The sequence below is a fragment of the Martes martes genome, assembly GCF_963455335.1.
Source record: "Martes martes genome assembly, chromosome: 4".
NCBI classification, from domain to species: Eukaryota; Metazoa; Chordata; class Mammalia; order Carnivora; family Mustelidae; genus Martes; species Martes martes.
In genome coordinates this window covers 97,757,521-97,784,677 of record NC_137891.1, presented here as the reverse complement: position 1 = coordinate 97,784,677, position 27,157 = coordinate 97,757,521, and the positions used below count along the sequence as shown (strand labels likewise).

General features: G+C 37.8%; 2 protein-coding genes across 13 annotated transcripts in view; one reads left to right on the top strand and one right to left on the bottom strand.

Annotated features, from left to right (window-relative positions):
* DRAM2 (DNA damage regulated autophagy modulator 2) lies at window positions 1-23,750 on the bottom strand. Of its 8 annotated transcripts, none has more exons than XM_080801613.1 (11): window positions 23,579-23,750; window positions 22,341-22,465; window positions 21,194-21,263; window positions 18,304-18,398; window positions 16,896-17,040; window positions 12,518-12,585; window positions 11,089-11,228; window positions 5,281-5,458; window positions 4,687-4,769; window positions 3,292-3,384; window positions 1-2,775 (listed from the first exon to the last, which is right to left on the bottom strand). In XM_080801613.1, exons 5-11 carry the CDS (start codon window positions 17,024-17,026, stop codon window positions 2,668-2,670), a joined length of 801 nt encoding a protein of 266 aa, XP_080657739.1. In that variant the 5' UTR covers window positions 17,027-17,040; window positions 18,304-18,398; window positions 21,194-21,263; window positions 22,341-22,465; window positions 23,579-23,750; the 3' UTR covers window positions 1-2,667. The 8 variants fall into 8 exon arrangements, with proteins under 8 accessions (XP_080657739.1, XP_080657742.1, XP_080657740.1 ...); XM_080801616.1 differs by having other exon boundaries at window positions 16,896-17,037; window positions 23,579-23,732; XM_080801614.1 differs by having other exon boundaries at window positions 22,341-22,462; window positions 23,579-23,731.
* CEPT1 (choline/ethanolamine phosphotransferase 1) overlaps window positions 23,261-27,157 on the top strand; it is a 37,209-nt gene continuing 33,312 nt past the window's right edge. For 2 of the 5 annotated variants that reach the window (XM_080801605.1, XM_080801604.1), the window contains exon 1: window positions 23,759-23,854. The gene's annotated coding sequence lies outside the window, so the exon portion shown is untranslated. Of the gene's footprint in view, window positions 23,311-23,758; window positions 23,976-24,228; window positions 24,248-27,157 lie in introns of those variants that run through there. The other 3 variants (XM_080801607.1, XM_080801606.1, XM_080801608.1) reach the window with 3 other exon arrangements.

The window sequence follows — 27,157 nt, the reverse complement described above, 5'->3', positions numbered from 1 at the left end:
TTTACAGAGTTACTTAAGCCAATGTTTACTGAACTTCATTTCACAGTGAGTCTATACAGGACATTGAAGAGATAAGAAAAGTTCTCTTTCTCTTTCACAAATCCACTGAACACTTACAATATATGGCACTATTCTGGCAACATACAATATAATTTAAGTAACTGGGATATGGATAAAAATGGAGCTCCTAAATTATAAAAGATCTCGTTTGATTTCTAAAATCTAAAATTAGAAGTGGACTAGTTCAGGTTCATTTTATCATGTGATTTTTGCCATCTCCTAAAATCTTGCCATCAATATCCATTTAGTGTAAGGAGAAAAAACTGGGTAAGAACATTACCATTTCTCAGAATCTTAATAAAATAATGAACATCCATTTAATTTACATTTCACTGCCTAAAATTCAGTCTCATGCTCATACTTAATTGAAAGGGAAGCTAGGAAATATAGTCTTGCTGTATATTCAGGTCTAAAAAGGAATAGATACACTCAGTTCATAGAACTTACTAATTTGTCAGCTTAAGACCTTCTTTTTTTAAGGATAAACATTCAATACAAAAGTGTTGATTGAATTGAAAAGAAATGTCTTATCTGTTTATCCAAGCTACTGTACTGATGGTGGAGGCAAGGCATATTTTGAGGGAGGGGGTAATTACCTTCCTGTTACTTCAGCCATAAGTGAAGGATAAACACACATTCAAAAATCTCTGCTTATAATCCCCCTTTGAACTTTGTATTTTCATCGCTTCTCGGCCTTTTGGCTAAGATCAAGTGAACTTTGTATTTTCAGCCTCTATTATGCCTAAGGGTTAAGGTTAAATGATGGGATTAAAATAATCTCTTTAATGTGTTAGTGCATATTTTTATTTTTTATTAAATGATGGGATTAAAATAATTTCTTTAATGTGTTAGTGCATATTTTTAAGCCTAATATTCTAGTATGGACCTGTAAATCCAAGTTTCTCCCTATGCCATCCTCCCCATATATAATTTATAAACTTCGATTCTATCAATCCATCTCTCACTACACTGTCGGCCTTCACAACTTGAATTTCAACTTCCCTGATGTATAGGAGTCAGCACTGAATGCTGTTTCTCAGGTGAAGCTGCACCATAATTTTCAGAGGCATGACAGAAATTTTTCATGGTTTGTATCCACATTTTCTTCTAGTGATGCCAGATTTCAACGAATCACTACTTACTGAAATATCTCCCATGTTCACTGCTGCATGATATATGTAAACAGTATTTTATCCCATCTTGTCTTATTAGCCCAGAAGTCTTCAGAAATATTATTTACACAGTCCTATATCTAGCAACTTATTCCTAATTAAGATCTGGTTCCACCATATATCCATTTTTCCTTTAAAAGTGCTCCTTCTTTGTGCTTTAAACTTGTTCTCACTATTTTTTATTTTGGCTACAGAACCTTTTCTTCTAAAATGATAAACCTCGTCAATCTTCAAAGATCCTTTTGGTAAACCTCGTCAATCTTCAAAGATCTTCAAAGATCCTTTTGAGAACCAGTCAACGAGCACCTTCTGGATGAATAATTTGAATATGAATTTTATCTGGGATTTGTAAACCATCCTTTATCTGACCAGGTGGGGATCCAAGTAGAAGCTATCTGATCATTTGCATGACAGAGAGAGAGGGAAAAAAACAGCTTTGATGGATACAGATATCAAAATTATTTTGTGCCTTGTTTTTTTTGGATTGATTTTGTCCTTTAGAGTGGGTTCTACAGAGATCACACCCTGCTCAAAAGACTTAATATCTGCCCACTCGAGACTACTTTTATAAATAATTATAATTTGCTATAAATGAAAATCTAAGAAGCTCTTGACTGCAGTTTGTGGTTACTTATATGAATCATATCTACTGTTATTCACTAATTGCTCAGCCTAATGTATGAACACTAACCTTTGTTTTATGTAAAATACAATTGAAGTAAATATGCCTACAGCTACTTCTCTCATGCAATAGTTATTAAAATCTCATTTCAGAGACTAAGCTTCATGAAACTGTGACAGACCACTTGGCATAGTATTTGGCCTTGTGGCAGGAATCAAGTCCATACCTACAGAAGCACTTGTGCAAAACTTAAGCAATGAAAGCACTTACATGAATTCAGGTTTGTTCCCATTAAAAAGTGGATTCCAAAAGAAAAAAATTTATAAAGACTGTAAGAAATGTATTGAAATGGTTAAACTATTACTTCAAAATCCAATTCTAAAGGAGCTGTTGAGTAATAATGATTATCCAGGGTCCTTGGAAAATGTCTCTTAGAAGAGTGTTCCAAGCAAAACATGGTTTACAATGATTTAGAAAATATGAAAGGCTGGATTTTGTAGATTGCTTGGTGCACGTCGTGTTTCTCTTAAATAAACTAGAAAAAAATCTACAGTGTTGTTGTAGTCCTTTGGTTTTATTTTCTGGGATTAAAAAGAAAGTATAGGCATGTTTTTACATGGTCTTCTTGAAGATATCCTTGAAAATAACTTATCAAATGGCTTTATTCATGTCTCTTGATTATCAGTATTCATCAATATCACTGTCAGCCTTCATTAACTGGTTAAAATTTTCAGAGCAGAATAAGGAACTTTCATGAACATTTCCCCAAATCCCTGAGAATCACAATCATCACAGATACATTTTATCCCTTCATCATAAATCTCTGGAAAGTAGCCGTGTTCGTTCATTGTTAACAGGGCAAGGAGCAGTGTCATAGAGGGTTAATCCATGTAAATTGGCTTCCACTCGTAAAGAAATTTTCTGTAACAGAAAAGAAAATTATATATAGGCTTTTGTTCCTTAAAGACATCTTCAACGTCTTCAACTTTCCATCTTCAAAATGTTCTGAAGAATATTTTTAGGATTGGAGATGTAAATCAATTCTAATGAGTAAAAAGACTGAACAGATGTTGTACTGCCAAAGGTATCATCTGTAGTACCAACAGAGTTAGGAAAACCAAGCTTTTCTACTCAGAAGTTCTTCCTTTTTCTTTGGTTTCTAAAAGGAATTGGTGAAACAAAATGTTGAGGTTGACCTACATAAACATAGGAAGAGTTGATGAAATTGACTTGTTTTACAATCTGATTTTCAAGGCTGAACCCCTTACTAACAACACACTGTTTTCCCAAACACAGAAATGACTTACCTGAGCAGCTCTTCTTATGGCATCCCTGCTTATGAAGTCAATTTTCAAAAATGTTGGAGACTTGACTATAGCATCTTCTTTTATTTCACCTGAGGGAAGTTTGCATAAATATAATGTTGTGTTTTCTTACCTGAAAATCACGGATGTAAGTCAGGAAAAAACCAAAGAAGGAGAAAGACATAGACCATTCTGCTGCAGTGGTGATCATGTGAAGCACGTAACCCTTGAGTGACAATGGAAAAAAAGAATAATTCTTTGAAATTTCATTTGAATGATCTAGAATTTCTCTCAAATAAAAGAACCATAAAACCTGCAAACCAATCTGTCTTCTGAAATTCAAAGGACATGAGATAAACACTAAGGACATATTAATATACTATGGCCTTTTGTCAAAAACTATATATATGTGAGTTTATTAATTGTAACCAACATGCCATACTAATTAAAGATATGAATAAGTGTGTGTACAGAATATATTGATAACACAGAACCCTCTGAACTGTTTTCACAATATTTCTGTAAATATAAAACTGTCTAAAATAACATTTGTTTAAAAACTTAATTCTATTTATCTTTTATAAATAATTCCATATCCAAACTTTCTGGGGGGGGGAATCCTAATTTATTGAACATATCTCAATGTGGTTTTGATTTGAATTTCCCTGATGGCTAATGATGATGAACATATCTCAAGAATTGAAGAAAGGCATTAGGAAAGTCTTCCTAAATGATCTAGCTGTCGTAACTTCATCTAGAGCGAATAAAATTTCCATTTGAAGAACTAAGAACAGGAGAACCTCTACTCTATAATTGGGAAGTTACCGCTTTTCCCGCAGCCATAAGATTCATTAAATGCCACTAAAAATGTTTCAGTAAAAAATACTCATGATAAACTTAGTGTTATTTTTACACTAAAAATAAAGCATTAAATAATAGATAGATTATAACTGAGGGAAACTAGCAAATTATTTCATTCTTTCATTCTTACAAACATGTCCTATCCAGGGCTAATTCTTTAAAAATAATTCAAAATGAAATGCCACTGAGAGGTTTGTGAAAACAGATGAACTTAATTTTGTCATCTAGTTATTATACATCCCTCCTCTTTTTTTCCTCAGGGTCAAAGATGTTATCTCCATTCAGATATCCATTATACTGGAACCTAAATAAAGAGTACGTAATAATAAACTTCTAGATGGTAATTCAGAAAAAAAGTATTCCAATAATAAAAGAGCTCAGATGGGTATGCTGTACATTACATCCATATTTGGAGGAGTCAATTTCTGAGAAAACTCTTTGCCATCACAATTCTCCTTATGTCTTGAAAATGTTCATTGTTGAATTGAGACAGAAAATACTGGTAGTGCTACATAAACTCGATCAGACATAGAAAATAATCCTAATTTAACAAAATGATTACTCTAGAAAAGTATCATTTTTAGTGATGACATGAAAAATACATCAAAATCAACCAAAATAGTAATCTTTAATATAAAACTATGTTTTATAGATTCCAAGTTCTTACTCTGTCCTCAGGGTTCCAATGGAGTTTCTGTACAATATCTGTGCCAAAATTCCCACTGTACAAAAGTGATGAGCAAGTCAGCACTATACAAAAAGTAAGTCAAGGAGAATCTCAGAGAAAACCTGTAGGTTTGTTAGATTCAAAATAAAAATCACTTTAAAGTTCCACAAGGATTACTCATACATTTGTTTCCAAGGTCCAAACCCATTTTCTTAAAGACTCGATATTATATAGTAGTAGTGAAAATTAAAATGTACCCAGAGGATTACTATGAAATGGTTTGCATAGTCAATCCCTCTTTGCTTAGTAAATCAGCAGTACTAGCCTAAGATTCTGCTACATAATTGTTCTCGGGAGGGCATTAACTCATCCTTCATATCTCTGAAGTGAGTATGATCAGGCTGAATTTCATCTTTGTTCCCAGCTCAATTACCGAAATCCTATGTCAAATCTGAATCTCGTCCTTTAATTTAGGGTTAGAAACCCAAGAATCTCCCCCACAAAGTGCCTGCTCACAATATGCCAACAGTGTTCACTTATATTCTGTTATTTAATTCCCTTCCAAGTACAGCTACGTTTTACAGCAAAGGATACTGCTAAATGCACTTACTCCACACCAGATAACCACCAGCAGTCTGATCCAGAAGACTTGTTTGCCATGAATTTTGGGCTGCATTTGGTAGGAAAGGATGGTCTGAACGAACATGTATAATGAGCCCATGCCAAAGGTGAGCACAGCTCCACATACATGTACAATAAAAAAGGCTGTTTTCTGAGAAGTAGAAAGAAGAAATAAATAAGAGAAACTCAAAACATATTGCCAACACAATATTTAAAAGCACAGGCTAGTGATCTCAAAAAAACAGTCACTAAATGGAAAAGCACTATGAATTCCAGAGATTACTTCCTGAAGCAATTCTCTCCCAGAGTACTCTGCAAAAGCCAGAAGATTGCAGTAAACCAGTAGTCACTACTGAAAACATGGCAAGAATTATTCATTTACTAACTGAATAATATGTTTATTTGGGTACCTCTTGTATGTCAAGCACTGTTCTAAGTACTCAGATATATTAGTGGAAAAAACACAAAAATCTGGCCCTCAGAATTTACATTCAAGTGAAGAAGCACAAACAGTTAAGTGGCAAACTTTAGAAATAAGTAAAGTCCATCGTTTGTTAGATGGTAATAAGGGTTACAGAAAAAGGGTAGTGCATGGCAAAGGAGGATCAGGATGGTTGGGAAGCTGGAAGGAGGGTTTCAACTTAAATCTAATTTAAATCTGGGTGCAATTTAAAGGCTCAAAAAATTAAAGCATTCCCTCTTGGTTCTCATCGATTGGTTTTGGATAAATTATACATGAGATTACCGTAAATTCCCAAATTTTCCTCCTTTTTATCAGTATCCATTTACATTTTACTTTTTACTACATGTACCCTCTGCTTAAAAGTGACAACGGTAGCTCTCCAAAAATTCTACAAATGTTTTTGGTTGAACTGCTCTAGTTCTCGAAGCTGATGCAGTCTGTTATTTCGCTTGGTTGAGAAGGCACTGCAGAGCACCTGGCAGAGTGTAGGACGGGGTAACAAGAGGGGAGAGGTTAGGACTTGGTCCCTTCTTTCACAACTGCCTGTGCTAATTCACAAACATAGCACCCAGTTTTCTTAGTTGAAGCTATAGTAAGTAAAAGGTAATAATGTTTTTGCCAAAGCCATTGGTTTTCTTTTGGAGAGGAAGGGCTATTTTGATTCAGTTTGTGGTGTTCTAACTGGCAATAAGTTACGAGTACTGGGAAGAGAAAAAAATGCATTGCTATTACCACTTTGGGTAACAATGAAAAAAAACTTCAGTACCCATAAAACAATACAAAATGGTATTATCTTCTTTTGGGAATTTATCTATACATACGATTAAAGGCTAGAAAAATATAGGCAAAAATGAAATTAACGATTTTAGGGCTACAAGCAGGAATATGGATAAATTTTCCCCTTAAAAATATTTTCATATAGGGTGCCTGGATGGTTCAGTGGGTTAAGCCTCTGCTTTCGGCTCAGGTCATGATCTCAGGGTCCTAGGATCAAGCCCCGCATCGGGCTCTCTGCTCAGCAGGGAGACTGCTTCCCCACCCCCCGCCTGCCTCTCTGCTTACCTGTGATCTCTCTCTCTCTCTGTCAAATAAATAAAAAAATAAAATCTTGAAAAAAAAAATTCTCATATAAATTGATGAAGCTAAATACTGATATAGCCTGATTGATGCCCACCTGTGATCAGTACACAGTTCCAACAACAAAATCCTGTGAATTAAAAAGTAAAAACAGGGGCGCCTGGGTGGCTCAGCGGGTTAAGCCTCTGTCTTCAGCTCAGGTCATGATCTCAGGGTCCTGGGATCGAGCCCCACATCAGGCTCTCTGCCCAGCAGGGAGCCCGTTTCCTCCTCTCTCTCTGCCTGCCTCTCTGCCTACTTGTGATCTCCGTCTGTCAAATAAATAAATAAAATCTTTTAAAATTAAAAAAAAAAAGTAATAACAAAGAATGGAGGACACTTATTACTGTATTTTTATAATTAAAAATAAAGGCATTTAAAACTGGTTTTAACTGGCAGTACTTCTGCTTGGACATTCAATTTTGTTACTTTAGAGACCAGGGAAACAGCAAAAGATCTTGAAATAGGCCAGAGAGTACTCCAGTGGAATGTTAAAGCCTCTGGCACTGGTTCTACACGAATGTTAGTTTTACTCAGCTCTGAAAACTTCCGTAATGACAGAAGTGATGTTTAGAGACAGAAGTTAATTTGTAGAAAACTGATAGAAATGCAAATAATCCATATCTATACAAATGCAATTGTGTCTTTTTGAATGTTATTAATTATCACTCTGTGAATAATGACCAGTTTTACATCATAAATTTGTTTTAGCGTTCCTTATTTGACTACAAACCTGTGGTACCTTGATTTCTCTTTTCAGCTGATTTGTACTACCTACTATTTCCCTCATTAATTAGTAAGTTAAATAACATGTACAAAAGTCATTATTTTATTCTCTTTAAAAATATATCTTTTCACAAAGCAAAGACAAAAACTTATCCTTTGACAAAGACAAGAAAAAATATAGCAATATGTGTGGTCAGGAGAAAATGTCTGATAAAGAACTTAAAAAGTATACACTGAATGGTCTGTAATCTTTACCTATAAGCAGTTAATGAAACTTAGAAACTAATCTTCTGCCTACTTAGCCTTATCCTCTCTCTGAAGTCTCCTTGAAGATAAATTTTATAGGAAGAAAGAATGGCATGTGACAACAGAGGCACACATTATGGAGTTGTGTTGCCACAAGCCACGCAATACCAAGGATGGCTGGTAACTATTGGAAACTAGAGAAGAGGCATGTGTCCCCAAAAGGGAACTATCCCTTCTAACATCTTAGTTTCAGACTTATGGCCTCCTGAACTTTAAGAGAATAAATTTCTGTTACTGTAAGTCACTCAATTTATGGTATTTTGTTATGGCAGCCCTACAAAATTAATACAGATTTCTGCTTACTTATCCTTTCCAAGTTTCCTCAAAGATAAATGTCCTTCGAAGGGAAAAATACCTCTAAGTAGGCACCGAGGATGCTTAGCATGTGTTTGTTTTGCTGAATATTATTATACAGAGTTGTTTTCAAAGAAATTAAATCTGCATTTTTTAAGTCAGAGTTTTCCGAATCACATTAGGTCTCTTTAAGCACCGACAACCACAGCAGTAGCAAAAGAATTTTTATCCATCCTGCTTAGTCCCTTTAGCCTCTTTAATAAGTCACTAAACAATGAGAACATCTTTGTTTAAGTACTACATTAGGTGATGAATATACAGCGATGAACACAACCATTGTGCTTGTAATTAATAGAGAAATAGATCAACTAAAAAATTTTTTAAAACCACAGATAAAAAATTAGACTATAGTAAGTGCTGTGAAGAATTTGTTTCCAGAGGCTAAGAGAACACAAAGAATACAAATAAAGAAAACTCTATATGGGAACAAGTCTATTCACAGAGAAGATCTGCCTGAGGAAGCAGTTTGCATGGAGAACCTGAAGACACCTATAGATCTATTTAGGTTTGGGGTAGTGAAATGTCCAACAAAAGAAACATATGAAATGGAGTGAAATAAACTTGTCTTATTTAAGGAGTAAAGAAAGTCTAGTGTTATGTACAAGGGAGGATATTAAGAAGGGGAATGATGTAGAACGAGGCTGGAGAAGTAGATCATGTAAGACCTTTGAATTAATTAAACAGCTTGGCAGTTCATCAAATTCCTTTTTCTCTCTTGATTACATCTCTTTTCATGGAAGCTTGGAGCTGTACAGCTTTAAACAGGGTACAGGGAAACAGAGTGAGATGTACATATAATTACAAAAGATTACACTGGCTGCAATATTAGATGAAAGGGAGGTAAGAGTGAAGGCAGAGGAAGCATTTAGGTGGCTATGGTACTAGGCCAGCTATGAAAGCTAATGAAATCTAAACTGGTTGAAGAGATGGTAGGGAGAGCAAGCAGAGATGGAAATGGAGAGTAGCCGATGTTTTCAAGAAATGTTTAAGGGGTAAAACCAACAAGTCCCTACTTTAAAACACAGTGCTACAGTCTCTTCCAAGTCAAACTCTGCAACACAGAAGTGGGAAGAGGCAGGGGCAATGCACTCACCACTTAAGCACTAAGTTTATACAAGGAAGGATATTGGGGTACTGTTACAGAATCTGCTTATAAATAGGGCCCAGCAATGAAGCCATCAGTGAAGGATGTGAAGGAAATTCAACAGGTCCAAAGCTACATAAAAAGGGATGTGATCAAGAGAGAAAAAAGGAATTTGACTCAAAATTAAAAAGCCCAGGGACCCCTGTGGTGAAGGTTAATTAGAATTAAAACTAAAAGGAACATAGCAATAAAAGTATATAAACTGTTTTTATACATAAATGAGAAAAAGGCAGAAAGGCAGTTTGCACAGGCCACAATTAGGAACTCCCATTGGAATTTATTGGATTGCACAAACAAGTATTAATTATTAACACAGGTAGCATCTTACGTGTGGAGGTCACTTTGGGATCCATTCTTACCACACAGGGATGAGAGATACTGTTAAACTGGTAAAGGGACAACTGGAACAAAGAATCATTATCCATATACTAAAATTTCCCCAAAACATATTTCTAACACTGAGCTTCAGAAACTGATTAGTGAAGGCAGAATCCTATTTGTGGCAAAGACAGCTAGGTAGCTAGCCACCAAAAGTCCTGTGTCCCTTACACAGTACGGAGTTGTCCCAGGAACTGATGCTCAGCATGACTTCATTTCCCAGTCCCTCTTGTTGTGTCTAGCAAATGTTAGTAGGATGATATGAGTCACTGTAAGGTCAAGGTTGTTAAGAGCAGATGTGATTTCTGCATATTCTCTTTGACTGTTCCAGTTGGCTGGATGCAGTAGACAGTAAGGACTTAGGGAATGCGAGAGCTCAAAGATGGATAGTGTCTGTGCCTTAAATCACTGTGGGAGGAAAGCCATCTATCAGGCAAAAATACCTGCAGTGGATGCATGAATATGCCTCTATATGTGTATTTGTATGAGGGTGTATAAATAGTAATTAGATGTCTAAACTGAAACTCTGAAGACTGCAGAGCCATTAATCAAAAAACACCCATATGCCCAGGACATAGCTGGTATTACCAAAGACTTATCTGAAAGAATGTCAGTTGAAAGGAATGTGAAGAGTTTGCAAATATTTGTGAAAGTTAACCTGTTACTTTAAGAATTCCCTGAGAAAAAGGTGAAAAGCTCCACATCCTCCCTTTACTTCCTCATATGAGGGGCTGAGCCCCTCTAGAAACAGAGGTGATCAATGAGAACATCTAAATAAGAATATAAATAGGTAAATGAGTGTAACTTGTTAGCATATTTTTTTTTTCCCAAAGAGCTTTACTTTTAAGTAATCTCTACACCCAACACAGGACTCGAACTCACAACCCCGAGATCAAGAGTTGCACGCTCTACCAGATGAGCCAACCAGGTGCCCCTAGCCATATATATTTTTTCAAAGTTCAAATCTATAATTGTGTCACTTATAATTTATATCAATTCTCTCTGGTCTTGGAGTAATCTCCAACTAAGTAGTAACGAAGAGTTTAACAGAGCCCTGTGAATCATTAAAAGGTCAGAATAATTTATAGGTTTTCAGGAGTTTACTGAGAATGAATTTTTCTAATTGTGTATGTAGTGAACCCTAAGAAGGTCAAATGATTTAAAGGCAGGGGATTCTACTTTGTTAAGGCAAAGAAACAATAACAGTGTGTAACTGAATGTTTCAGGTTTCCTTTTGAACATGTATTAATTTATGTACCTCAGGAAAATATTTATGCTGGGCTAAAATACAAACCTGGAAGTTTGCCACAACAGAAAGTCCAAAACAACTCAGTAATCCAAGTACAAGGCCAGCCTTGTTTAATTTGATGATACGACTCTCTTCAGGATTCAGGGCATGAACTTGCTTGTAACGAACATAAATGGTTGCAATGCCTGGGAAGAGATAACCCAAAAGACAGCAAAATAATAAGTAACCAGGGAATGAAGTTGCCAACAAAGAGTTAACAAAGGTCACCTAACATAAATCTTCCATGCAAAGTTAATTTGAGAGAAGAGAAAAACCAAAAAACAGAAACAGCTGTTGATTTTAAAGAACCTTTAAGGTTGCATTATGGAACCAGTAATATCTCTGTGTGACTGAAGGACAGTCTCATGGGCCTTACATTTACAAATATTTAGGACAAAATTTAAGAGATAAGTTTGATGTTTTCTGAAAATCTCTAATGATAAGTGTTATATAAAACAAAATATTCTAGATGATTAGCATTAAAATTTAAAGTAATTATTGCTAAAATATGGATAAAATGGGTACTTGCAAAAAACAAAACAAAACAAAAACCAACCAACCAAAAAAAAAAAAAAAAATCAAAAGGTGATTTGCCTCACTCCCATTTCATTTTATTTAAAATTATTATAACTTGGTTCAATCAGATATAGCAGTCAATTACACAGAAAACAAACAAAAACACCAATTTTACGATAGTTGTTATCAAGAAAGGGTCAAACCATTGCAAAAGTATTGCCAAAGAACTTGGAAGTATAGAAAATGAAATAGAGATGTGCTTTTGTAGACATGTTTTTGAAAACTTTAGTCATAAGATGAACTTCTATGCACTGAATCATTCATTTCCTTGACTTCAATTTTTGATCCAAGGAGATAGTAAATACCATATGGAAAAGTGCAAATATTTAAAACAATCACAATTGATGAAAAAAACATTTTAGTTAATCATTAATACAAGTTTGATTCAAAAAATAAATAATGAACAGGAATGTAAATTACAATAGTCCATTCCTTTGGTGTTAGAACATCATTCAAAAATCAAAACACAGTTCTACCACTACTCTTAAACTTCTAAATTGTTTATCCTAAATGAATTTAGTTGGTGTTAGTTGTAGTCAGTGTGTTTATAAGCTTTCTGTCCTCTACTGGTCACTTAAGAAATCCACTTAAGGTCTCAAAAACTATTTGGTTATACTTTACAACTTCTATTTGGATGAGTAGTCAAATAGCCTTATAGATATTTTTAAGGTTTATTTCTATAATTTAGCATTTTTAGAAACTGCCTTTCTTTGAAAAGGAACATATCTGGGATCAATAATTTAATGATAACATTCCCTCAGGTATAACCAGAAAGTAAAACAAGTAACACAAGTGTTTAAAGAAGGAAAGGACAATTTTGCTATTAATTTTGATTTTTAAAACAATTCCCATTACTTACACAAAACTGCGGCAATATTTAACATTGCCCCAAACAAGCATTTTTCTGGAGCTACTGTACCAGTGTCACTGAAAGAAAAAAAAGAAGGTATGTGGATTTCTCACACTAAATATACATGTGTATTTTTTTCTAAGGAGTAAGAAATAATGGATTACTTCAAATCCTGTATCTTTTTACACATTCCTAAGTTCAACTCATATAATTTTATGAGAATATGACAGTTTGAGCTCACAATATTTACCTAGTTCACTTTTCTTTTTTTTTAAAGATTTTATTTATTTGACAGAGAGCACAAGCAGGTGGAATGGCAGAGGGAGGAGAAGCAGGCTTCCCGCTGAGCAGGAAGCCCAAGGTGGGGCTCCATCCCAGGACCCTGAGATCATGACCTGAGCTAAAGGCAGACGCTTAGCCAACTGAGCCACCAGTAGCCCTAATTCACTTCTTTCTCATACCACTTGAAATTACTTTTTTTTTTTTAAGATTTTATTTATTTATTTGACAGAGAGGGAAAGAGAGATCACAAGTAGGCAGAGCGGCAGGCAGAGAGAGTGGGGGGAGCAGGCTCTCCACTGAGCAGGGAGCCAGAATAGGGGCTTGATCTCAAGACCCTGCGATCATGACCTGAGCTAAAGGCAGCCGGTTAACTGACTGAGCCACCAAGGCACCCCAAGATTACTTCTTTTTCAGATAACAGAAATCAACAGAAATTGGGCACCTGGTGGTTCAGGCAGTTAAGCAGCTGCCTTTGGCTCAGGTCATGATTGGAGGGTCCAGGGATTGAGACCCACATCAGGCTCCTTGCTCAGTAGGGAGCCTGCTTCTCTCTCCCTCTGCCCCACCTCCCTGCTTGTTCTCTTTCTCTCAAATAAATTAATAAAAATCTTTAAAAAAAAAAATAACAAAAAATACCTACCCTGGGTACATTAGGGCTGTGTTACTGATTTCCATCAATTGGTCAGGTGTGTTCCTCTGTCCCACCTGGATGTTCCCGAAACACTACAGATCTTTTCACAACTCTGCTTTTGTCATCTGTTGTTGACCCTGTCTATAACTCAATTAATACCTAGTCAATTCCTATTAATTTCAAAAACATTTATCAAGCACCTACTATGTGCCCGACAGTATTTTAGGGACAGGAGTACAGTGGTTAGTAAAAGAGACAAAACCCTTCCCCTCTTGTAACTTCCACATGAGACCAATTTTTCCCTGCCCTCTAGAGCCTTGGCCAACTCCTCTAGCAGAATGAGGAATCACAGAGCACTCTGTCCAGACTTCTGTTAAAATTGCTGATCACAATGTATTACAATGTATCAGCTTACACGCTTGTGTTTCAGGGCAAACACAGATCCCGATCAACACCTACCATTTACTGTGCAAATTTGGGTATGCTCTTTTATCTTTCTATGACTGTTCCTTGTCTGCAAAATGGGGCTATTAATTTCCTCCAGCCTCATCGGCTCAACATGAGGAAATGAAAGTAACAATACATGTGAAGATCTAGCACAGCAGCAGACACAGGGGAGACACCCATTAAATGTTAGTTCCTTTCCCTTCCCTCAAACTACAGTAAAGATGAAAAAGACAAAGTCTTTGGCCACAAACTGAAGAACTAAAAGAAAGAGATAAGAAGGATCTCAGCTAACACAATCTAATTGGAATCAAAAAGAGAAGGAAAGTCACATCTGGTAAGGAATCAATAGTGTTTGGTGAAATTTGGGTTAGGTTTATGAAAAGTAAAGTAACACATATAAATTCTAAGGATTGCTCCTTCCAACTCTAAGATGTATCTTTAGAAACAAAAGATTCTGTTACTCTGATCATCTTCAGGGAGTGAGAATTATGGTTTAGCTGCTTGTTTCTTCTACCTTTCAAATTTCCAAAAATAATGTATATATATTCCTATAATCAAAAAATTTGATTTCCTAAAATTTTATTAGTTGTATTTCAAGAGATGCTACAGTTTAGAAACACCCTGTAAGGAAACAAAAGCATGCATTTCCAAGATGGCTGGCTAAGTGTGCTCCTGCCTCGGCTCTGGAACAGTCTGATACAAACTGGACTACAAGTAAAATCAGCCAAGTCCATCACCTCATCAACACAGCACTCCAACCCAGTGGTCATCAAACTATTTTGATCACACACCATCAAAAAGAAAAAAATAAAAATAAAAAGTCTGATTGTGTTAACTTCAAAATATATGTATTTATCAGATAAGTTCAAATATCGAGATTTAAAAATATACATAGAGATTCTAATTTGTTCTCTTCCCCCAGTACTCATCTCCTGCATTCTATGCAGGCATCCACTACTTGAACAAACTAAGAGAACACCTGAAACATACTTGCTGTGAAATTGTCTTTGGTGTGGAAATTTACATTTGGTTATATCTTTTGGGACTGTTAACAATTAAACCTTTTAGATGGGGTCTGTGAACTGAGAGGAACTTTGCAGAGCATCTAGTCTAACTTAATCATTCTTCAGATGAAGGAAATGAGCCCGAGAAGTAAAATTAAGTACTGAGTTTAAATGTATTAGAACATTGGAGAAAGGTCCCAGGGTAATAATACTAAGGTCAGTAGCAGAAAAATAAAACGGTAGAACAGGGACAGGAAAGGAAGTGTCTAGGGTACTGTCAGAAAATCACATGCAGTACCATCAGAGAACTGAAACTCTGAAAAAGAACCCAAAGGCCTCTTAAATGATTAAAAGCTTTTTAAAGTGAAAGCAGACAAGTTCTTGAAGGGGAAATAAAAATGCTGAAAGGCACTCAGGAATTACTGATGTATGTTCTCTAAAAAGTTACTAAAGAATGAACTGTCTCCTTAAGCTACACATTCCTGTAGCAGCGTGCTGTGATCAGTGGTGATTATTCATCATATTATTCCTGGAATCGGAACCTTCAATTCTAAAATATCTTTGGTTTTTGTACATCTTCCCAAAGTGTACCCAATTTGTTGCTATCTTTTGCTCCATACCATACCACTGTGGGAACAAATGTAGATAGTAACATTCTGATTTCTTGATATTTTTTTTTTTAAGATTTTATTTATTTATTTGACAGAGATCACAAGTAGGCAGAGAGGCAGGCAGAGAGAGAGGGGGAAGCAGGATCCCTGCTGAGCAGAGAGCCTGATGCGGGGCTCGATCCCAGGACCCTGAGATCATGACCCAAGCCAAAGGTGAGGCCCAACCCACTGAGCCACCAGGCACCCCTCTTCTTGATACTTTTAAAAAGGTAAATTTAGCCTTCTGGTTCATCACCCTTTAAAAATTCACTATTTTTTACATTGGAGAGGTTATTTTTTTAGAATGTAAATAAATAAATAAATGAAACAACTATAACAACAAACTATGCAAGGAAATCAACCAAACCATTAATTACCTCTGGATAGGCAGGAGCTGGAGAGGGGCTGAAACAGACTTTCACTTTTTACTTTTATAATCAATCTAGTATTATTTAAAATTTGTTAGGATAAGTATATATTGTCTTTATAACTGGAAAAAGAGTTACAAACACAGCACAAGCAACGGAGTACCCATACTTATATCATTATTAGTTTTGAAATTTCAAAAATATTACTGATAAATTTTGATACTTAATGTGTCAGAAAGACCTATACAATATGTCATAAAGTTTAAAAACAGGGTCTCTAGAGTCAAACTGCCCAAACTGCATTTTGGTTCCACCTCTTACTGAGTCATGAATCCTTGAACAAATAACTTATTTCCTTCTCTCTTAAATGGGGGTAACAATTTTTACTTCATAGGGTAGTTGTAAGGATTGAATTATTTATCATCTGAAGAATGCTTAGAACATTACCTTGTACATAGCAAGTAGATCAATAAATAGTTGTCATTACCATTATCTTTTAATACTACTACTGTTGTTTGCAGCACTTTTGAATTTTTTTTTAAAGATTTTATTTATTTATTTGACAGAGAGAGATCACAAGTAGGCAGAGAGGCAGACAGGGGCGGGGGGGGGGGGGAGCAGGCCCCCTGCTGAGCAGAGAGCCCGATTCGGGGCTCGATCCCAGGACCCTGGGATCATGACCTGAGCCGAAATTCCCTTTGAATTTTAAAGGGAGAGTAATTCCACTTCTATCTTCTGAGACAACCTCAAATATTTATTTGGAAGACAAGACACTTAAAATGTCTTAATTCACTAACTAATTCACTAAGTGAATCATATCCCTGTCTCCACCTTTCTCTATCACATGGAAAGAACCAAATACAACTTCCTTTTTATATTCTTTGTGTTGTTATAATGTTGAACATAAAACCTGAATTTTAAAATGTTAACAGGGAATGTTGGCTTCACTGTTAAAATGTGAATGATACATAAACAGTCTCCTATAAGAAAATACATTTCACTGACCTGATATAAGGCAGAGCAGGGTCAACATGGTGAAGTGTTATGGCCGTAATGTATGAAAATATGAAAGCAGCAGCTGTCCAAATTACTAGAGCAGAAGGGAGGAAACTGAGACCTTGTTGAAACCACCACATCTCAAACAGGTCTTCTAGGAAGAAAAAGCAAATTAGAGAAGATTATTCACAAGTATTTCATCTCTTCTACTTTAGCCATCCACTCCCACTCTTATACTTATCACCATGAGCTATTCCACTTCTGATATCATCCCCCACACCATCTACTAACACCTGCTTGCTTTCAGTTTCTCTGTAAATGGAACAAAACTTCACCCACTTGCCATATCCAGAAACGTTCTTCCTCCCTCAGGTTTCCACACATAATCAAGTAGTAAGCACTGTATTCAAACTTCTAAGTTTCCTTCAAATCTACCCTTTCTTTCCATCTTCACTGCCACTACTTTACCGAAAATACCATCATTTCTTGGCCCGGTTATTATTATAATCTCCCAAATGTTTCTTCTGTAGTATGGACCATGACCAATCTAGACTCCACCCTAAAGCCAGAGTGATCATTCTAAAATTCTGAAATATCAATCTGACTACCTATTCTCCTATAAAGAATATTTCAGGGCCTCCCTGTGCCCTTATAAATTGTCTTTCCTCCTTAACTCAGTCTACAGGGTCTTTGCATTGTCTGATCTCTACTTAACTTTTGGTAATTCATCTCTGGCTACTTCTTTGTTCCCAATTCCTTGCTCTAGCTTTCATCATCATTACAAATGCAAACACAGTGTCTACTCTGTGTCAGCACATTACTAATCACCTTAAATAAATGATCTCATTTACTTCTCACAACAGAATTACAGAGGTTAAGAGCATTGTCCAAGGTCACAGGGCTGGGACTCAGAATTCAAACTAAAGCAGTTCTGTTCCAGCACCAATCACTGTGCTATATGGCTACAGGAAACTTCTTTCCGATGTTCAAATCTGTTATGCTCTCTTGTACACTCACAGACCTTCATGTACACTGTTCTGACTGGGTAACAGACCACCATGCTATCACCCTTCAGCCTCACTACCACCTGCTAACTCATATATTTTCTTTTTTTTTAAATTTATTTTATTTTATTTATTTGTCAGAAAGAGAGAGAAAGAGACAGCACAAGCAGAGGGAGCAGCAGACAGAGAGAAGCAGACTCCCTGCTGAGCAGGGAGCCTGATGTGGGACCTAATCCCAGGACCACGGGACCATGACTCCAGCCAAAGGCAGATGCCCAACTGACTGAGCCACCCAGACATCCCTACTCCTACATATTTTCAAGTACTAACTCTTACAGCTTCAGCTGAGTGTCCCTGCTTTGTTTCCAAGAACACCCTTGACTTCCCCGACCAAGACATTCATCTCACTTAACTGTTGCTTGTTTGCTTGGTTTTATCTTCCTCACTAAACTTTAGGTTCTGACAGAGCAGGAACCGACCGTTTTGTTCACCATTACATTTCCAGCTCCTGCATGAGGGGGAAAAGAAAAAAGAGTACCTAAATACACACATATCACACATCACCACTTTCTCTCTTCAATTCCAGACTGAGGATGTTGTTTCCAAATTCACTAATGATTACTTGATATTAATGTATCTGAATGTATTTAATTTTTAAAAATAAATACAGAAATACCCTCAAGTTATAAGAAATTACTGCAATGCATATGAAAATAATGTCATGTTTAGAGGAGTATCTTCTCATAGTTTGATGGACAGAAATTGAATATTTCCCATGAACTTTGTAAGAACAATTTTTTTTTTTAAGAGCTTAGTTATTTGACAGAGATCACAAGTAGGCAGAGAGGCAAGCAGAGAGAGAAGAGGAAGCAGGCTCCCTGCTGAGCAGAGAGCCTGATGTGGGGCTGGATCCCAGGACCCTGGGATCATGACCTGAGCTGAAGGCAGAGGCTTAAGCCACTGAGCCACCCGGGCGCCCCTGTGAGAACAACTCTTACCTGCATAATTCTCCAATGTGCTCAGCTTCTTCCAAATAATGAAATCTCAGCCACTTTTGACTTGTACTCGTCATTTACTCTGATCATCTGACTTGTTGCTAAATATATACATTAAAGTCTTGCTAAGTTTCTTTTCCTTTTTCCCTAAAGTCACCATTATAGACTTGATCTGAGTAATTTCCTGCTTGAATTATCAAAATCTCCTCCTTTCTGTTTTTTTTTCCTTTTTAGTCTTTAACATTCTATCAATTTTCTTCATCAATCTAGTTAAACGTGATAATTCCTTGCTACATTCCTATAGTGCTTTCCCCAGCATAAGTTTCTGGGACAAAATTCTCAATTTCTACAAATTTTGAATTATTTCTAAAATCTTTAATTCTCCTTTCTTCTCTTTGAAATTATTTTACTTTGGATAATTCTTACACAACATCCTTAGAAGAGTCTAGTTTCATATTTGTTGGTTCCACCGCTTGTACCTGTTTTACAGTTTTTGATATGAACTTGTATTTGGATGACTTTAATTGGGAATATTCTATAAAGCTTAGGTTAATGGTGAATCATTCCAGGGTGGGTCTATATCTATTTTTGCCAGACAGTCTGGCGCTTTACCAACCTGGGCCAACTTTTTTCCAGGTTTTTTAGACCATGTAGATAAGTAAATTTGAACCTTGAATCTGAGTGTTAGCAAACCCTGTAGTTTCAAGTTCTCAAGAAGTAGCTTTACTCACCCAGCTGGACCTGGGTGAAAATGAACAAATTTCTTTGATTCCCCCTTGCCAGGAAGGAGATATTTTTCCTAGCCCACCTTTCACTGAGTAGTTTTTTGAGGATCCTGGCTGAATCTGGGGAAAGGTGGTTCTCCAAGGCCATGGGTTGTACAATTTCAAGTAGAAATGTTTACATTTTAACTTTTATGAACAAAATCATCCCCTGAGACACATTTATACAAACTACCATGTGAATGGTGCCTCTTGGAATTGTATACCTGAGAGGTCAAAGGGCTTTGAATTCTCTCTACCTTGGGTGGGGAGCAAGAGGAGCCTATCACTTGTCCTTAATTGTGCTTTATTTCTGCTATCAGCTAAACCAGAAGACACACTGCTAGTTTACTACTATGATTTCTATTCTCTCTTTGACCTTTTAGCCCTGGGGATTTCCCTTTCTGATCTACAGGCCTACAATGTATTTAAAAGGCTAATATAATTTATTCAGCATTTGGGTGTTCTGGCAAAAGGGATTTCCAAAACATTGTGTCCATCCCTTTGCTAGAAGCATAACCCCCCTTCCTTTAACCATTTTTGTATGCACACGTCCTTCTTATTCTTTAAAATCAACCTCAAATATGATCTTCCACAGCTACCTTCCCTAATCTCTCTGCATCCAGAAATAAGCACTCCTTCTTCTGAGAACACTCTATTTGCACATCTCTTGTGGCTATTGTCTTCTACAGTATGACAAATAAGTAAAGGGTCTTAAGTGGATAAAATCCTTGATGAGAGACTCCACTTCCCTAACCATAGCAGAGGGCCTTGCCCATGGTAATCACAAAATATTTTCTGAATGAACAAACAGCCAAAACCAAATTGATTCTTAAACCCCAAAAAGATTCATGATTTTTCTATTTCAGTCAAGAGCACTGTCATTTTCCAGGTTATCCAGATTCTGAGATCTCATGAGTAACCCAAGGTTCCAAGACAGTATCCTCTTGCCACATGTGGCTATTTAAATTAAAATGTCAGGGGTGCCTGGGTGGCTCAGTGGGTTAAGCCTCTTCCTTTGGCTTGGGTCATGATCCCAGGGTCCTGGGATCAAGCCCCGCATCAGGCTCTCTGCTCAGCGGGGAACCTGCTTCCTCCTCTCTCTGCCTGTCTCTCCGCATACTTGTGATCTCTGTCTGTCAAATAAATAAATAAAATCTTTTTTAAAAAATCAAAATTTCAATGGACTAAAATAAAACATAAAAATTCAGTATTTCAGTCATACTAGGCACATGTCAAGTGCTCAAAAGCCCCATGTGTCTAGTGGCTACCCCAAAGCATAGAGCACATTTCCATCATCATGGGAAAGTTCTATTGGACAATGCTGAGTAGCTCTTACAGGGACTGCACTGACATAGCACAAGTAAAGAAACACACTACTGATACATAATAAGTGGTAGCTTTTAGTACTAACTGTTAAATGGTCTAAAATAATACCCGCTTCACAGAGGTTTATGCAAGAACTAAATGAGTTAATATACGTAAAACATTGTCACAGACGATTAATAAATGGCTGTTTCTCTTTTAGACTGTAAAAGATAAATTACCTGTTTTACAAGCTCGTAAGATATTGGTCTTCAAATCTGCACAAAACTGCACCTTTGTAAATCCTGAAATCTACATACAAAGAAAATAAGAAAATGTTTCAAACCACATTATTTTAAACATGTACAATTTCAAGTCAATGCACCAATATTTGTCCATGGGTAGGACACTATGTTATAGAATTATTATAATAAGTTATTTTCCTTTAAAGAGTCAATACATGTGTTTAATTTTTTATTTTAAATTTAGTTTGGTGAACATACAGGGTTATATTAGTTTCAGGTGTGTAAACAGTGATTCAAAACTCCCATACAGTACCTGGTGCTGATCGGGTTAAGTGTACTAGTGTGTTTTATAATGATATTGTAACATCTGAAATTAAATAATATTTTAAATCTAGGATATCAATTTTCCTATCCTTTCTCACATTAGACACCTTTCACTGACATCAAAAAAGATAAAATAAAAGGAAAAACACTGAATTTCCTCCTATGGAAGGAAAGACAAAATGAGGAAAGGATAGTTTATTATTAAGCAAAATAAAACATTAACTAGTCCGTGTGATGCAAAGGGAAGAATACAGTTGTGAGATCGGCTTTATCCAAGTGCAAATCCTAGCTTTATCAAGTCCCAGCTGTGTGATTTTAGGAAAGTTACTAAGCTTCTCTTAGTTACAGTATTCTGATTTGTAAAGTAGCTATCTCAAAGGGTTGTTCCTTCAAATAGAACAGAGAAAGCATACAATATAACAATGATAGCTGATTTGTCAATTCTGTGCAAATGTAACTAGCCACAAAGATGGGAACAACACTTAATTCTTTACAAGTGTGAATCATCTTGGATTCATATCTCCTCAGGCTTTGAGGGTTCTTGGTTAAACTAACAGTTTAGAAGACAAGCAAGGCTTGAAATGATTTGCCAGTCTCCTAAGGACAACCGAAAAACTTAAGCGCCCTGACTTAGTGAGGAAGACTACTTTTGCCCATGCATTTTCACAGTTGAAAGCTATAAGTGTGGCTGGCTAACTGCCAAGCAAGCAAAGTTAAAATTTTAATGGTTAATGATTTAAGAAGCCTTTCAAAATAAGAAAGAATAACCTGCATCTAGTAGTAAAAGTGCTTAATGAATTATTCCTGCTCTCTCACCTACCTTCTCTGCTTTCTTTGAAGATCCATGAATCAGAACTGCAGTCACAATTCTTAAATTTCTCAAATATTTGAAAGCCACTGGTAATAAGATTAATTCCTTTTACTGTCTCCTCTAAGCGCTGACTGCTAAGAAACAATAAGAAAGTAAATTCTGGATATTCCAAGTAAAGAGAGATAGTCTTAAGCTCTTTTTAAAAGTCCACAAAACCACCAGGCCCAAAGCAAAACGTAAGAGAAAACAGTTATTTTTCTAAACTCTAACCTGGCCTTCTGACAAATGTGATATTCTCGTAACTGTTAAATCTCAAAGAGTCTAGAAGATTAAGTAACTTTTTTTTTAATAAGTTGGATCAAACATTACAAGGGGAGAAGTGGGGGTGCGGAGAGAATCTGATAATGCCACAATAATTACAAAACTGCATTTGGGTACCGATTTATAAATTAAAATTTGGGAGAACTGGAAAAATTATTTCCCCGGTGTGTTTACTGGTTTTCAAATGTATCCTAACGTAAAGAAAGAACAGTGTGAGGATACAAAGGACCAGCCATTTACCTTTCTCTATTGGGCCCACACACCCCTCAGGTGCGCCCAGCGACAGAACTGCGCGTAGTAGACCAGAACTCCGCGTGGTAGACGAACTTCAGATAAACACAAGGTCACCACAGATCTCAATTTCAAACCTACCCCTAACCCCCCTACCAAGGAATCTGAGCCTAGGAGTGAAAACTGGAACGGTACCCAACCGCAGTTTTTGTGGGACTGGGGTGAGGGTTCTCCGTAGCCGCTTAAAACAAAACCAAGGCATTATTTACACGGCTGCTTTCTTCCATGGGCGCAAAGCCCGGGGACGCTGATCTCAGCCGGGGTGTGCCTGCGGCCAGGAAAAGATGCGGGAGGCGGAGCCTGGCTCGGCCCGCACGGGGGTAGGAGGGAAGAGGAACCCGGAGACACCGAGGATGGGGAGGCAAAGGTGAAGCACGGGCACCTGAGCCCAACCCGCCCCCGCCCCCGTCCCCCAGGTCCCCAGGAGCCTCCCTGCGCTCCGGCCACCGGCGGGTCCCTCTCCCGCGCTTCGCAGTATGGTCCCGGGAGGCAGAGCCAGCCCGCACGCGACTCGCGCGCGGGCCACTGGGGTGAAGCTCCAAGCGGCTTCCACTTGCCAAACCCGCCTGATCCCATTCTCTGACCCATACCCCTACAAGGGTCTGGGGCCCGCCCTCATGCCCTTTTTGGCCTACCTTGTGTGGATGACCCCGCCAGGAACAGCCGCCGCGCCCGAAGCCGGCCGGCGGCACCAAGACAGGGAGGGACCTTAGGGCGCGCTCCCGAGCAGCCAGGCCAGGCCTGGGGCGCGCTTACCGCCCCGAGGAGCGCGCCCGCGCGGCCGCTCGTTCCGACCCTGTATCCCTTTACGGCAACGCGAAACTGTCGCGAACGGGCTGCCGCCGATCAGAGTCACTCAGTCGTCTGGAGGCGGAGGGCTTATTTCTAGCGGTGTGCTTTCGGGGGTCGGGGTAAGGCTGCGGGGCTCGGCCTTGGGAAGATGGCCGGGTGTGACGGACGTGTTGGGGGGCACGACTCTCGAGAGGCGTGGAGAGAGAGCTGCATGCTCTGGGGTGGGGCATTGGAATATAGGTGTGTATGGACTCGGCGAGGCGAACGCAGCGCTTCCTCGCGCCGGCTGGCCTCGCGCGCGGGCTTGTGGGGAGGGCGAGGGGCGCTTGCCCCTCTGGCCCCGGGTGGAGAGACTGAGGTGACGAAGTGCTAGTGCGGGAGTCCGGGGACTGCTGAGTGTAGGAGTTGGGAGTCGTGGCGCGGAGAACCTCTGCCGGCCCGGGCTGGGCGGGCGGGGACGCTGCCCGCGTGGAACCGACCGTGCCATGTCGGGTCCACACCCTCCTGCTCAGGTGCTTCCAGGTCCCCAAACCGTGTTGCATTCGGTGACGGGGTGGTCTGCCTTTTGCAATGCGGTGCTCTTGTGGCTGGGCCACGCTTCTTGGTCAGCAACTTTTCTAGAAATATCAGCGTATATTTATTTATAAATAGCTGGGGTTTGTTTCAGCAGTATTCTTGGAAGGAGAAAGGACAGGAGGGTTGCTAGTGTTTGCAAGTTTTCCCAGGAACACTGGATGGATGGGATCTTTACAATTAGCTGTGTTTAACTTGTCTTCTCCAATTTGGTGCTTGGCGTTATGTCACTTGGCTGTTTTGGATCGTTGGTATCGAATATATAATTTTGTTTGAGGTCTCTTAGTTTATTAATGAATCCATATTATGATAGGCAAATTCATAGTTATCTTTCAGCAAATATTAATGTCTTATCTTGTATGTGGGCAGAGAATAAAGATTCAGTTTCTGCACTCGAACTAGTAGGATAGGAATGTGTTCAATGTGTGTATTTAATTGACTAACACCACAAGTTAGACTGTCGTAAGGATATTTAGCTTTACTACTTTGGAACATTGGCAGTCACATAAGTTCCAGTGATTGAAGTTCTAAACGCATTTATTTTGCTGCATATCTGTTCTGTGGTGAGAAAAACTAGTCAGAGCCCCTTGTACAACTTGTCTGCGCAATGCTTCCATTAGAGAAATAAGTGTGATAAGTCTGCCTCTTGTATTAACCTGTTCCACCAGAGGCATCTTTATTTCTTGTCCAGTTAATAGATTGTTCTATGTATTTACAACTATGATTTCATAAATTTATTCTCCTTCCTTTCCCACACCCAATCTCCTCAAATTTACATTATAAACACTTAAGTGTTTGATATCTGTAACTCTAAACTTTGCCATAAGCCAAATTACATTTTATTGCATAGTCAGTTTGTTTTCTAGGCAGCAGTAGAGTTGTTCTTTAAGGTGGCTAAAAGTGCTGGTGATGTTCTTTTGAGGGTCATGCAGTGCTGTGTGTTTTAGGGGAATACCAAAATCTATAAAATACCAGGCTTTTGCTTTTTCTTCTTTTTTTTTTTCTGGGGGAAGTTGTTTCTTTCTTTTTTTTTTTTTTAAAGGAATGCAAGATTTCACTTCAAAACAGTAGATCTAAATTGTATTACACAGTACTGTTTTTGCTTCCAAGTCTGCTGAAAAGGCTTTTGTTTTTGCTAACTTGTTCTATGTACCGCTTGTTAAATAATGCTGAATGTAATCCTGTGATCCTATTAGTTTTCCTTTTTTAAAAAAACATTTTGTAATTTGCTCTGCCTTCCAAATAGTGCTCGCCGTTAGTAATTTTCTTTATTAGTGCCATAAAGGTTGGAAAGAACTGTGTAGTCACTAATTCCCGTGAAAGGACTGTAAACACACTGCTGAATCAGTGGAGTTTAAAACTTGGCACCCTTAGATGTGGGGGATGGGAATTCCGGAATTTCACACTACAGGTTGGATATTGTGTAAGTTTACCTTATGCTCTGCTGAGCAGTTGGAGATGCCTTTTTTAGTGGGATACTTGTCCGATGTTCCCCAAAGGAATAATGTAGGCAGCATGCCATTTTCCTCAGCTGCTATAAGCACAGATGTTCTATGTCATAGATTTAGCTTCACAATTTGTGTGTAATTTTAGTAAAGGTATTCACTAAATAGCTCTGATTATATTTTTGTACCTTTGTTGGGCTTTTCACATAAATATTCATGCCTGCACAAAGAAAATTTTTTTGTTAGACCATATGTACCCCCCTCCTCTGGACTCCCACAGCAGTTTGTTCACAGCACATTATAACTTAGCTGTTTATAAGACTCTCCTCCCTACCCCTTTTAAGTTTCTTGGGATCATGGATGGCCATACTTCAGTCTATCTGTTTCTTCAGGGTCTAGAACAACTAGGTGCTCATAAATAAATAAATAATAATGAGCCATTTTTGTTCCTTGTTCCACAAATAAGTCCTGATTACCTACTTAATATTAGGTATGGTATGAGAGTGTGGGAAAAGAATGTTAGACAGGCATGGCCTCTGCATTCCTGGAGCTTATAGACCAATGTGGGGAGAAGACCAGAAACAATACAACAAACAGAAAAACCCAATGTATTAAGTGCTATGAAATGAGTATTGCAGTAGAGCCAGGTTATAACAGAGAAGGGGAATTTGCTGATTATAAGTGGAAAGATTACAATAGCTATAGGCCTGTGATCAATATTATACTAAAATAAATTCCAGGTGATGGGAAGTTTTTCAGCTAAAATACTCACTTTTACTATTACGATTTATGAAAACACATCCTCAGTTAATAAGTAGGTTGTGCTACAAAATTACAAAAATTTTTATAAGCTCATTGATGACTTTTCAAAACATCAAAATAAAATCTCAGTTCTTTACCATGGTCTGTAAACCTCTGCATTGTCTGGCTTTTCAAACTTTATTTGTCACTCTTCCATCTGATTTGTTGCTGTCCAGCCATAGTGATCTCAAAGGCACCTGAACAAGACAAGCTCTTTCTTGCTTCAGGGCCTGTTATCTTTACTTGGACTAGGTCCTTTTCATCCTCTGAATTTGATATAAATTCTGCTTCTTCATAAATTCCTACCACCTTATCTAAAATGTGCACCCCTAACTATTTTCTGGCTCCACACTTTGTTGTCCTCATAGCACCCATCACAGTGTGTAATGCTATTTGCTTGTTTGCTTGTTTTTAGTTATTTTCCAGCTGGACATGGGAACCAGGAGGATGTCTATCTTGCTTACTGCACTCAATGTTGGCTGAATGCATTTGGAACTTGGAATTCATTTTCTCATAAAAACTTATAACTGGTGGTTTCTAGGCTAGCCAGCAATAAATTTTAACTCCTTACATTAATTGTTTTAGTTCCTTGTAGTACAGCAA

What these genes read in the sequence shown, in the direction of transcription:
- DRAM2 (XM_080801613.1), bottom strand. Translation starts at nt 17,026, where the DNA reads ATGTGGTGGTTTCAACAAGGTCTCAGTTTCCTCCCTTCTGCTCTAGTA. An exon ending in AAATATTGCCGCAGTTTTGT is followed by an intron (nt 11,229 to 12,517) that starts GTAAGTAATGGG and finishes ATCTCTTCCCAG; the next exon opens with GCATTGCAACCATTTATGTT. An exon ending in TGGAGTAAGTGCATTTAGCA is followed by an intron (nt 4,770 to 5,280) that starts GTATCCTTTGCT and finishes CTTTTTGTATAG; the next exon opens with TGCTGACTTGCTCATCACTT.